Source organism: Xenopus tropicalis, chromosome 10, assembly GCF_000004195.4.
Source record: "Xenopus tropicalis strain Nigerian chromosome 10, UCB_Xtro_10.0, whole genome shotgun sequence".
NCBI lineage: Eukaryota > Metazoa > Chordata > Amphibia > Anura > Pipidae > Xenopus > Xenopus tropicalis.
Window position 1 is genome coordinate 25,781,959 of NC_030686.2, and position 14,229 is coordinate 25,796,187.

Here is a 14,229-nt window from a genome sequence, read left to right on the forward strand (position 1 = left end):
GACTGGCCCACCAGAATACCAGGAAATCTCCCGGTGGGCCCAGGTGTCAGTTGGCCCTCTTGCTTCTAACTATTTGGCCAATTGCATGGTCATTCCCTATTTCTGTATGGGAAAATGAGATGGAAGAATATAAAAAAGAAATAATAAAGAAGTTGAGGGAAGAGAGGAGGAATAATAATTTAGAAAGTGGGCCTATGGTGCAAGGTTTTCTGGTGGCCCCTGGCATCTCAGTCCGACACTCCCTCCATATGCTTTTTGCTACCATCAAGTACAATGCAGGTCTGGACTGGGATTAAAAATAGGCTCTGCAATCTCAAGTACTCAGAGGCCCAAACAGCCCCCCAACAGGCCCAATAAATAGTGACTGTCCATGGCATCTTACAGCAGCCCCTCGGGCAGTTGCCAGAACCCACAAAGATTGCCAGTCTGGGCCTGGTACAAGGTACAATATTATTATTACAGAGACAAAGAAAATAATTTTTTAAAATTAGAATTATTTACATAGTTACATAGTTACATAGGGTTAAAAAAAGACCAGAGTCCATCAAGTTCAACCCTTCCAAATAAACCCAGCACACACAACCCACACCTACCAATCTATACACTCACATACATAAACTATAAATACAACCACTAGTACTAACTGTAGATATTAGTATCACAATAGCCTTGGATATTCTGATTGTTCAAGAACTCATCCAGGCCCCTCTTAAAGGCATTAACAGAATCTGCCATTACCCCATCACTAGGAAGGGCATTCTCCAACCTCACTGCCCTCACCGTGAAAAACCACCTACGCTGCTTCAAATGGAAGCTCTGTTCCTCTAATCTAAAGGGGTGACCTCTGGTGCGTTGATTGTTTTTATTGGAAAAAAGAACATCCCCTATCTGCCTATAATCCCCTCTAATGTACTTGTAAAATGGACTCGATGTGAGATGGACTTGTAATTCAGAGCTTTCTGGATAACGGGTCCGTATAAGGGATTCCTTCATCCCAGTATTTGTTTACAACGCCTTTAATGCTTCATTATTTAATATTGTTTCAGAAAATTGATTACAAGTTGTAACCAGTTTAACATTTTGCATTTTTTTTATTGTGCCTTTAATACATTTTTTTTAGTCAATTTAACTTGCAAACCCGAATATACAGGCCAACTTTTTCTACTTTCATAAATGTAAAAGTCCTCAAATCACTTTCTCCACAGATAATAAATAGTTTGAGCCATTAAGTTGAATGTACATCACTGCTCACAATTGGCATGGCTAACACAGTTTTTATATAATGGCGAAGTGAGACCTCACTACTACTACCCTAATGCACAGGTCCCAGCTCTCTTCCCAATCACATCACTTGCAATCTCCCCAACTTAATTGTGGCCTCCACTTCCATTTCTAGCCTTGGTCTTAGGGATCAGGGATCAATGACCATGTTTCCAGTGGACAAACGCCTGCTCAAAAATCACCAAGACTGGGGCTAACACTGCTGCAACACTGCTGCAAAACTGCTGCAAAGCTCTGGGTGCAGTAAGAAGCAGCAGTTGGGGAGAGAGCCAAGAGAGAAGTGCTCTGGGCTAAAGAGAAAAATTAGCCATGTATCCTTCCTCTTAAAATTCTGAAATTTGGATTCCCATTCAGGTACAGATTATAAGGAAATGATTGAATCCCCTGTGGTAGAGAGTGATCTACTGAGACAATTTGCAATCAGTCTTCATTTTTTATTATTTGTAGCTTTTTCATTATTTCAGTTTTTGTTTTTGGCAACTCTCCATCAGCAATTTGGTTTCTAGGATCCAAATAGCTTAGCAACCATGGTGTGGTCTGAATGGAAGACTGAAATAGGAATAGAAGAATAAGTAATATAAAGTAACAATAACAATTAAACTGTAGCTTCACAGGGCAATATTTTTTTGGCTCAGGGGTCAGTGACCCCCATTTGAAAGCTGCACAAAGTTAGAAGAAGAAGGCAAATAATTCAAAAACTTTGAAAAACAAGATGAAGACTAATTTAAAAAGTTGCCTAGAATTGGCCTTTCTATAACATACTTAAAGTTAACTTAAAGATGAACCACCCCTTTAATGAGTTTCAGTAATGTGGAGATCCAAAAACGTTGCCAAATAGTGTAGCATTTCAAATACTAACATGTTCTTCATGTCTTTTTGTATCTGCAGTTCACTTTTGTAGCTACAAGGAAACGTTCATTAACCTGTATTGCCGACTGTCTGCTATAGTAGAGCTGGACTCGTTAATTTCCCAGCAGGCTTTGCGAGAGGCAATTTCAGATGATGAGGTCGTAGCTGCAAAGCAAAGACACCAGCAAGTTTTAGATTATATGCAGGTAAGACTATGCAATGGAATCATCAATGGCAGACTAAATTTGAGATGAAAAAAACATATACATGTCAATATAATTAGGACTGAACATCATTCCATCTGTACCTTTTCTTGAGTGATTTTTTGTGATCACATATTCTGTCTGGGACACTATTTGGCTAGTTACACCATTGTTATTTTAAAGGAGAAGAAAAAGTAAAAACTAAGTAAGCTTTATCAGAAGGGCCTATGTAAATAAAGCTATAAGCACTCACAGTAATGTTGCTCTGAGTCCTCTATCAAAAGAAACACAGGATTTCTTGTCTCTTTTTTTGTAAACATGTTGTTCCAGTGTCTGACTTCCTCTCTCAGAAAACTCCTTAATTCCCGTGGCCAGAGTCTGCCTCTCCTGCTCCCCCTCCCACCAGAATGCTAAGAACTCCCTCCCCCCTCCCTTAGGAATGTGTGATCTGAGCTATAACAGCTAGACTGCAGAAAGGAAGCTACTTAAAATGGCAGCTGCTATCTTAAGCAAACAGAGAAAGCTTCTAAAGCTTTTTACTCAGGTATGGTAGTGATTTCTGCAGAATAAATATAGTGTTCTAGGTGGCACTAATGTGGCAAATCTATTGGCAGTAAAATGCCAAAATGACTTTCCTTCTCCTTTAAGGTATTTGAAATTACTCACTACCTTCTTCAACAGGCTCAACCCTCTTTGGATACATGATTCTTATTGAATATGTCACATGGTGTAACAGATATATTACTAGAGCACCTCATAGCTATTTATCTCACACCTTACCTCACCAAAATGTTTGGGACTTGGGACATCTGAATAAAGCCTACAAGTGAAAACCAGGCCAAATAACATCATCGATATCATTTTAGATTGTCCACTAACTCTTTAGATACCATAAAATCACAATGACATGCTTTGTAGATACCTTCAAAGGGCCTAAAAATGTCAACCCTAACTAAGTATTGTATTATGGGCCTAATAAGTGTCTTTTCAAACAAGGCACCATTAAATGAATCTGAACTTGCATTCCAAGCTGTAAAACCTTGGAAATGAAGCCATGGTAACTGATGAAGACTCCTAGAGTAAAGCACAAGCTGAACATTGGTGTTTAGCTTTCCAGACACGATCCATGTACATATTCCTTTATGGACTTTCTGAAATTTCAACCGACCCTGAGAGCATTGGCACACAGAGCCCTATTTGGTTTTAAATTTACAGAGCGCATTCCCTGCTGGCTCTCATTTATTCTTGGGCCCAAGATACATTACCAGTAACACACTCAACTGTGTTTTATTGGTACTTTTCAGCACGTCTCGGATGGTTGAAATCACTTGGCCTTTGACTCTGTGCCTCCCAGTCTACCCGAGGCCTGGGTAAACAGCTTAATAAAAGGCATCCTGTAATGCCTTATTACTTAACAATGGCATCATTATCCTCGACATGTGCAAATGCTGACACTTCTTAATTAAACAAAATAGCCTGCAAAAAGGGACCCTGTGTTATTTGTACTGATGTGTTGTGATGTGTATACATGTTCATATTTCACTATCATTATTATCATACGTACCATCACTTATCATATGATGTCTTTAAATATTTGATGGACTTAAATTTGAAGTGTATGACTATGCTTCAACTCTTTCTATCAGGAATATTGTTCCTGAAAAATAATAGGTTAGCCTTGTTGTAGTATCTGATCTGGACACATTATTACATTGAGGGCTATGTAGAATATTGCTTTAATATTTATGGTGTTTGGTTGTTAAGGTGGCCATATGGAGGCTACCAGTTACATATAGTTACATAGTTAAGATGGTTTAGAAAAACACCAAAGTCCATCAAGTTTAACCCTTCCAAGTGAACCCGGCACACACATAACCATATCCTGACCTATCTATACACTCATTTACTGTGCATAAACTATAATTACCAACATCAGTAATAACTAGATTTTAGTATTACAATAGCCTTGGATACTATGCTTGTTCAATAACTCATCCAGGCCCCTCTTATAGGCATTAACAGAATCTGCCATTACCCCATCACTAGGAAGGGCATTCCACAACCTTATTGTCCTCAAATACCACCTACGCCGCTTCAAATGAAAGTTCCGTTCCGCTAATCTAGGGGGGTCTCTGGTGCGTTGGTCATGTAATCATGTCCCTTTGCCTTTTTGCCAGAGAAAACAACCCCAACCTTGACAGTCTAATCTCATAGTTAAAATCTTCCTTTCCCTTTACCAGTTTAGAGGCAAAATTATGTTTTCATCCCTTGAGTCAATGCACTTTTTTATACAAGACAGCACTTTATTTGCTTTAGTAGCCACAGAATGACACTGCCTGGAATTAGACAACTTGTTATCTACAAAAATCCCCAGATCCTTCTCCATTAAGGAAACCCCCAACACACTACCATGCAATTATTATATTGCCCAGTTTTCAATTTTTGTCAAATCACTCGCAAAGCGGCAGCATTCTACATGGAATAGTTTTGCACAATTAAGTATCATCTGCAAAAATAGAAACAGTACTCTCTATGCCCACCTCCAGGTCATTAATAAACAAGTTAAAAAGCAAAGGACCAAGGACTGACCCTTGCGGTACTCCACTAACAACACTGCCCAATTAAAAAATGTTCCATTTACTACCATGTACTCTATCCTTCAGCCAGGTCTTTATCCAGGTACAAATATTATATTCCAGGCCATATTCCTCAATGTTATCATTAACTTTCTGTGAGGTACTGTATCAAATGCTTTAGCAAAGTCCAAGTAGATGGCATCCACTGCCATCCCAGAGTCAAGGTTCCTGCTCACCTCCACATAAAAGGCAATTAAATTAGCAAGGCGCTGTTCAATTGTAAATACAGTGTAAGATCTTTCTAACACACTAATTTCTTTTATACATAGTCCATCCACTAAGATTTTCTCCCCATATGTTTCCAATCTTTAAAAAATAACAATGCTGACAATTTTAAGTGATTCATGCCCAAATTATATTCATGTAGGCTGCAAAGGGCAAAATTTAAGGTGTTCTAATGACACATTTGAGTGGCAAAATCACCAAGGGTATCATCATTAGCCTCACCATTGAATGATGATAACAATATGGTTACAATGGATACAGGAAAGGCAAATGTGCTAAACCAGTTATTTTCTTCAGTGTATACAGTAGAGGAGCCAGAATGCCAAGACCCACCCAATAGCTGCACTGTTGCCTCAGCTCCAACTAGTGAGTGGTTGACACAGGATATAATGCATAAAGGTTTACTCAGAATTAATGTGAACAAGGCAACAGGGCCAGATGGAATACACCCTCGGGTACTGAGAGACTAGGGTCAGTTTTACAGTAGCCTCTGTTTCTGATATTCTCAGACTCACCATGGTATGGTAGCTATGGATTGGAGGAAAGCTGAGGTCATGCCTATATTTAAAAAAAGGATTACGATCTCAGCCTGGCAATTATAGGCCAGTAAGTTTGACATATGTGGTGAGCAAGTTATTTGAAGGCTTGTTAAGGGATCACATACAAAATTATATTCTGGAGAATGGCATTATGAGCAGTAATCAGCATGAAGGACAGATCGTGTCAGACCAATTAGATTGTTTTTATGATGAGGTGAGTAAGATGCTGGACAGTGGGGGTGCAGTAGATGTGATCTATTTGGATTTTGCCAAAGCATTTGATACCGTTCCCCACAAACGACTGCTTTCTAAGCTAAGGTCTATTGGTCTTAGTGAAGTCGTTTGCACATGGATAGAAAACTGGCTACAGGATCGGGTACAGAGGGTGGTTGTTAATGGTACATTCTCTACTTGGAGTAAGGTTCTCAGTGGGGTCCCTCAGGGTTCTGTACTAGGTCCACATTTGTTTAACTTGTTCACTGGGTCCACTTTTGTTCACCTTATTTCTCTTTTTAATTTCCATTGCTTAATAATATGGCATTGTTATATTTTTGGTTTGTAAATGCCAACACACTTATAAATACAGTGCAAAACAGTATGGTCTTACAAACAAGCCATTAAGTGGTTATTTTGGCCCTGTATGGCTGTTATATTTTTCTTATGTAAAACAAAGAAATAATAGTTACTAAAAGCATAACTACAGTATTCACATATAAAGTACTGTATAAGCTGATCCGAATATAAGCCAAGAAAACTGGAAAAATGGGGTGGGACAAACCAAACTTTATGGGGCTAGTAGGGTTCTCTATGGACCTTCAAATGGTGTTGAAGTACGAATATCAGCACCCCAAAGAGGCCTTCAACCGTCAGTGTGAGTTGCGCTTCAACAAAAAGCCAGTTGGGCAATGATAGAACGTATGGCTGTTCCCATCTTCCCTACTCTCTTTTTCTTGCTCTGATAACTGATATCCCCTTTCTTCCCACATGCTCTGCAGAACCATAGGTTATAGCCATAGCTTTTGAACCAGAACAGAGAACAAACTGTTATTATTGCGCTTACAGAGCCCCTGCGCTTTGAAGCTGAAGCCTGCATGCGAACGCGCAAGGTTACATGCGCACGCACACTTACGAACGCGGCTGTTTACCCGGGGGGGGGTGCGCGACAACCGTCAGCGCGGCGTAGCATATATTGGCTCGAGTATAAGCCGAGGTTGAGTTTTTCAGCACATTTTTGGTGCTGAAAAATTCGGCTTATACTCTAGTACCGTATTTTCCGGCGCATAAGACAACTTTTTAACCCAGACAAATCTGGGTTAAAGTCGGGGGTCGTCTTATACGCCGGGTACTTGCTTGCAGGGCCCCCCAGCATCTTCCGCCACCCCTCCCGCTCGCCTGATTCATCCGGCTTTAAACGTAATGACTTCATCCACCATGCTTCCCGATCGCCTGCTGCTTCCTCCGGCTGCTTAGGTTGCGCCCCGTGCGCGCTGACGTGACGTGTATGCACAGGGCGCAACCAATAAAATTAACCGCTGACCACCAATGAGCCTGTAACGCTTTAAAGGGGTCAGCGGTTAATTTTATTGGTTGCGCCCTGTGCATACGCGTCACGTCAGCGCGCACGGGGCGCAACCTAAGCAGCCGGAGGAAGCAGCAGGCGATCGGGAAGCGTGGTGGATGAAGCCATTACGTTTAAAGCCGGAGGAAACAGCCGGACGCAGCAGGGGTCACTTGGGGGAGCTGAAGTATGTGGGGGAGAATGTGGGGAGCTGAAGTATGTGGGGAGCTTAAGTGTTGGGGGGAGCTGAAGTATGTGGGGGAGCTGAAGTATGTGGGGGAGGATGTTGGGGGGAGATGAAGTATGTGGGGGAGGATGTTGGGGGGAGCTAAAGTATGTGGGGGAGCAAGTTGGGGGAGCTCGAGCATGTTGGGGAGGACGCTAGGGGGAGCTGGATGATGTTGGAGAGGACGAGCTTTAGGACGCTGCGGGGGGGAGATTGAGGATATTTTAACTGCAAAAGTTGGGGGTTGTCTTATACGCCCAGTCGTCTTATACGCCGGAAAATACGGTATATACGGTATATACAAATAAATTAATTGATGCATTTGGCATTCACAGTCATACAAATCTTCTCCTTTATATACAGAATGTAGCATTTGCACCTGTATGATTTGAACTATAGGCCAGTGTAACAAGTGATCCCATTAAGTATAACCTGCTTCCCAGCGCGTGCTGTTATATGTTCTCAGCCTTTTTGCCCATTGCAGACAATAACTGGTTCTTAACATATTTTGCGATTGAAATAGAGTCAGCCGTGTTATTTTAGATCCAAGCAGCAGCCTAATTAAGAGAGTGGCATGCAGTGTCTGGTCAGAGGTATAGTGTGTGTCTGTAGACTGACTTCAAGGCTTCTCTGACTTGGAGCCTTAATTAAATGTAGCTGTACCTTACCTTGTAAGGAATAAATCATCTGTGTAAACCACAGTGATCTACAGCACTGACCACAAACCACAGGAACATGTGTGCGAGCATACGTTTAACCGTGCTAAAATCATTCCACAAACCGCACATTACAGAGAGCAGCAAAAGGCTATGTAAATATGGTATAGTTATGAACATAAAGGAAAAGAAAATATGAAACCAGAACTTAAAGGAGCAGTTAGTTGCCTGGTTGAGTTTATTTTTTTTCTCATTATGCCGTTATGTCTGCTGCCCAGTATCACAGGCTAGAGATCGGGTTTCTGTTTTTTGTGCTTTAATGGGGTTTAATTTAATCCTCAGACTTTGGTCTCTAATGAAGGGGTATAATTACCCTGCTGCAGAAGATGCACCAGAGACACTCTAGCAGCTTAGTGGCTTGTTAATGGATTATGTACATTAGAATCAGGTTTAATTTTAGAGATTTTCTCATCCAGTATAATATCAGTGACCCTCGGCACAGGCATAAGCAACATTAGAATGTTGTGAACAAGGTGTTTTAAGCAGGTAGCTTGATAATCCATGTATATACAGGGCCGGAACTAGGGGTAGGCAGAAGAGGCAGCTGCCTAGGGCGCAAGGTTTGGGGGGCGCCAGGCAGGAGCCTCTCCTGCCTACCCCTAGAATGCAATAAGTTTTGCGTTGCGTCGCTGTGCATAACACAATGCAGGTGCAGGGGCGAGGTGGCCGACCGGGTTGCCTGACAGGACTGATTTAGACATTAATGACCTCTGAAGGAGGAAAATTCATTTCTCAAGCATCTCATCAAGCTGTACTGTAGATGATATCTATGGCTGATGGGTCTGTGTGGTCCCACTCCCACTACTACTTTAATGCTGCCTGAGAGTTATCTTTGAACAGTCCCTCTCCTTTTCTAACCATATTAATAATACTGCCAAATCTTTACACTTTTTCCTCCGCAACATTGCCAAGATATCCCCCTTTCTTGCACAAGTAACCGCTAAAACACTAATCCATGCCCTTATCCTACCACATTTAGATTACTGCAATCTCCTACTAACCAGCCTCCCAGACTCCCACCTCTCTCTACGGGGCAGGGACCTCCTTCCTATTGTGTCTCATACTATGTGGCACTTGAGCTCTGTGTATTTATAGTTATTTTTTTATTTAATACTTGTCTTCCTTGTGTGTAATTTTGTATATTGCAAGACTGTACAGCACTGCATATCCTTGTAGCTCTTTATAAATATAGATATACATACATACATACAATGAAATGTCAGGGCCGTCTTCAGCATCTAAAGCAACACCAATTCTCATCAGAAACAATTAGCATCGTTATTAGCAATTCATAATCTCTTTTCTCCCATTTCTAAAATAACTACAAAACCCAATGGGCGAGAACCATCCATGAGTAATTGTGGCCTTCTCCCCAAAGCAGTCGACCTGACAGGAAAGGAATGATATTTGTGTATTCTACTTTCAGCAAACAGATGAAATTTGGCGTGAAATGAGGTGGATTATGGATGCACTACAGTATGCAAGAAATAAACAACCAGCTGCTGGTTTGCCAATTACACGATTTATAGACCTTTCTGAAGAGCAAAATCAGAAGAAGAATAATTCCACATCATCTCACCTGGATTGTCTACCATCACCTTCTCCATCTCCAGAAATGCACCGGAGAAGACCATTAAGCGGTAAGATGTTTGCTCTTCCCAAATACTATGTAAAACTTTACTTTTATAGGTTTTACCAAACATTTATCTTTTTTAGAATGACAATGAGAAGATAATCACTAGAGCCTGACATTCATTTTTGGTCAAGTGCCAAACACACCACTTCAGAAGCTAGACATTTATCTCAAAAATCTTTTGATGTATTTAACAGGCATAATTTCTAGTTTTACTCCTCATATAAAACAGACAATGTGCTTCACACAGAGCTGTTAAAAAGTATTATGCTCTTATTGATATATGCACATTTGGGAAACGGCACTATTACTGGTCATTGGTAAGTACTTTTTTTTTGTTCTAGTAGGCAGCCCCCTCTCCCTAGTAGAGATGTAGCGAACTGTTCGCCGGCGAACTAATTCGCGCGAACATCGGGTGTTCGCAAGTTCGCGGACTTTTCGCGATGTTCGCAATTTGGGTTCGCCTTAGGCGTTTTTCCGCTGCGTTTTTTCTCGGCCTAAAAACGCCACACATGGCGTTTTTCAACCTAGTACTGGTGGTGTAAGCAAATCCCGTTTCCATGGTGCTAATAGTGTGAAATAGCAAAAAACGCCGCGTATTTCCACTAGGTCTGCCAGCTGCCTTTGCGTATACATAGGAATAGCTTGCATTTTTACGCAACGCTGTGTCAACAACGTATTTTTCAGAGAAATATTTGCCCTTGATCCCCCTCCTGCATGCCACTGACCAGGTCGTGGCACCCTTTAAACAACTTTAAAATCAGTTTTCTGGCCAGAAATGGCTTTTCTAGGTTTTAAAGTTCGCCTTCCCATTGAAGTCTATGGGGTTCGCAAACTTTCGCACTTTTTGGCGTAAGTTCGCGAACGGGTTCGCAAACTTTTTTTTTGAGGTTCGCTACATCCCTACTCCCAAGCAAAAACAAGAAAAACTTTTGCATTTTATTGATGACGTATATATGATACAATACCTTTTAGCAGCATAGTAAACCAAAGAATCCCAACAGGCAGAATGATGCCTTGAAGATATTCTCTGTCTCTTTCAGTGAACTATATTCAATTACTGTATTATAAGAATAATAACAGTTTGTGCTTTTAAAGGTATAATAACACATTTAAAAAGCCAGAAGGGTATCAGTTCTCAGCGTGACTTATTAAGGAGCACGTAGGAATTTAACACATATACTGTGGAAAGCAAACATTTTGAAAAATATTTCATCCCATAAATCAGAAAATTATATGCCCATGGTTTTTTAAAAATGTGGACAATGCAGAAAATAATGAACTAGTAAAAAGTAAAAGCAGCAGGAGGTGCAGCTGGCACATAAGCACAATATGAGGTGGGAGAATACAACAGAGCTGAAGATACTACATTCAAACTACAGATACAGAAGGTATGATACTAATGCAGATGGCAGTAAGTAATGATGTTGCATATGCAGCTAGGAGTCTTTAGTATAGGTGTTACCTGTACATGATGTGCTCATGGTACAAATAAAAGCAGTAAAATGCAGAGGCCTCTGGAATGACAATGGCTTCATAATTTGTAGACCTTTACAATGGAAACTACACAATGAAAGTAAAGTAAATTTGCCCCTGGAGGTTGTGTGGTAAGTGCGCTCGAGGTTTTCTTCCTATGCTTTCTGAATAATCAATAGCTTTAGAGCAAATGTATATCCTGTCATTTATCCAGGTGATTCATATGACAGGGCTGTGGTTCTATCCATCTGAAAAGTTCCCAGAATTCAGTGGCCTTGCTATCTTTATGATTGCTGTTTGCAATGGCAGTGTTTGCAAAGCATAACATAACTTGTATGTATAGGTAAATGTAGTGATTTCACTTTTTTTTTTAGTTCTACTGGTACTAGTTAATAGGTGCCTAAAAATAATGGACACAAAGGTAAGTTTTGGAAATGTTACTGCCTGATCTACTTTCATTTCTGCTACAGAATAAGTCAAACCAGACTTCTCAAGACACCAATAAACAGGTAAAGGTTATAAGGGTAATACTGGAACCTGCAGTTCATCCATGGCTGACTGGACATCCTCTATTTTCTAACGTTTACACCTTAGGCATTCTGCTTATAATACTCCCCTTTAACTCATCAGCATCCAGTGTAATGTAAGCAAGCCATAGAGTTGTTTTTTTCTAACTGTACTTTGTAGCAAGTTGTAGCCAAAAGCACTGATTACCAGTCTGCATGAGTATAGCCCTTAATCTTCTCATTTCCCCACATTCCCACACTCCATACTGGAAAGGTGCCGTATAATAGCGGCCTCTCCGTGGGTTGCTGAACTGTATACAGTAGAATTTACAGGTTCCACCACTTCAAAGGAAGATCAGTTACCACAAAGTCACTTCTTTTGCCAGTAAGCCACTAACGAAAAAGCCCTTTACACAGATGGTAACAAGAAGGAGAGTAACTCCCTCTACCTAAGATGTGTGTCAAGCCAAGTTAAAACTATTAACCCTGCTGATGCCAGTGTAAGCCTCCTAGTTTGGGATTGCCCTAGGGATTCTACTTCAAAAAGGGACTCTTGAACAACTGACTATGTCTGTTTAATACTCAGGATCATTTGGGAAAGAAGAAATACACTAGTGTAATATGTGTTTTTTTTCTAGACTAAGACTATACAGTATATGATAATAAGTGAGATGTGTTTGCTTTGCAAGATAGGCATAAAATACAGATAGTACTTGTGTCTAATTATCTATGTTTTGCTCTTTCTCAGTCTTAATAAATAAACATTATAATCTCAGAAACAAAACCTAAACTTTATGCAAAGTAATATGCAAACAATAAATCATACCTACTTCTAACAATATGTACAGGGGCATTTTTAGCCATACTGACCAGAGCCAGGCCAAATGGGCCAGGCACCCAAGGCAACCTGGCATGCCACCATGCCCTTTTCCCCATATGTGCACAGTAATGACTAGTGGTGGGGGGCGAGGGCCCAGACAGAAAGAAGAGGTATGTGCCTAGCACCCCCTACTGTGGCACCCTAAACACATGCCTCTTCTGCCCACCCATAGCTCTGGCCCTGATACTGACAGATTCACCATGGATTATTACTAAGCAATAGATTGCAATTGATCAATAATGCATTTTTCTGCAGTTATTGATTCATAATGGATCAGATAGTTCATTATGGCTTGATCCAACTGAAAAAATGATTGGGTGATTTTCCCAGAAAGTGAAATCACACTTATATCCAAAGGTGATTTTATCAATAGTGCTATCGCAGTTTGAAATTTAAAAAAAATTGCTTTGCCTATAATCTACTATAGAATTTGATACTTTTTGGAACCATGTGTATGCAACTGGTTTTGACTACACAAAGAAGACAGCCAGGTCAGCAACCAATTTGTGCAGTATCAGAGTGTGTCGCTGCTTTGATAACTTTTTTTTGTGGGGGGGATTAAACTTGTGATAAAAAAATTGTGTTGACATAAAAAGGGGATATCGAGGAAAGATCCGCACATTTGGCGACTTCGCCAAATGAGTGGATATTTCAGTGTAGGGCCACCTTACTTCTTTTTGCTAAGGCCGCTCCCAATCAATTGTGCTGCAAAGAAGCAACACTCTTCTTTGTCCATCAGGGAATAAAAAACCTCATATCAGATATACCCAAATGTGTAGTAGGAGATATACACAGATGCCTTTCTTTGTATGTGTTCCCTGGCATAGTGCAACACAGTTAAAGGCACGCCTGAACACTGGGCGCAACCACAGTACTGCTCATCTGCTGGTGTAATTACGAGTTGTCCTGTGCTTGTGAACTCATTGTATAGCACTAAATATGTCATGATGTTAAGAATATTTTTCAAGCAAGCAACATAACTGACAAACAGCCTCAGGATATAATCTGACTGGTAATCATGAACGTGCTACAAACACAGCCTCCCTTCATAATCCATGTCAAAATGATGTAAAATGTACCCACAGCATTGCAGACAGTTGGAGTGCCAACAATTTGCCTGTCCGTGTACTATTATTGTTACTCTTTCTTATTTATGTAGTGTTGACATATTCCACAACTGTTCATCATTCACATCTATCCCTCCCCCAGTGGAGCTTACAGTCTAATTCCTCTTCCAAATGCAAACTAGGGTTAGCTTCATCTGAAACCAATTAACCTAGTACTTTATATCCCATAGACTTTACAGCCAAATATGTATTCCCTTTAGTACATGAAGTTAAAATTACTTAAAAATTGTTTAACTATAAATAGAAGGAGTGAAGGTTTATAATTAGTTCAACAATAAATAACTTTTATATTAAAATTCAAGCTTCCTTAGCTGACCCCACCCACGAGGATCTGAATTTCCTGCCATAAACAGTATTCTTACTTTGACACTCTC

At 40.4% G+C, this 14,229-nt stretch overlaps 1 protein-coding gene across 1 annotated transcript in view; it reads left to right on the top strand.

The window, feature by feature from the left end:
• The window catches only part of ankfn1 (ankyrin repeat and fibronectin type III domain containing 1), a 212,044-nt gene that overhangs the window by 180,162 nt on the left and 17,653 nt on the right, over positions 1-14,229 (top strand). Inside the window, exons 16-17 of the mRNA XM_031894809.1 lie at positions 2,170-2,336; positions 9,660-9,873. Of these exons, the coding sequence (XP_031750669.1) occupies positions 2,170-2,336; positions 9,660-9,873 (381 nt within the window). The remainder of the gene's footprint in view (positions 1-2,169; positions 2,337-9,659; positions 9,874-14,229) is intronic.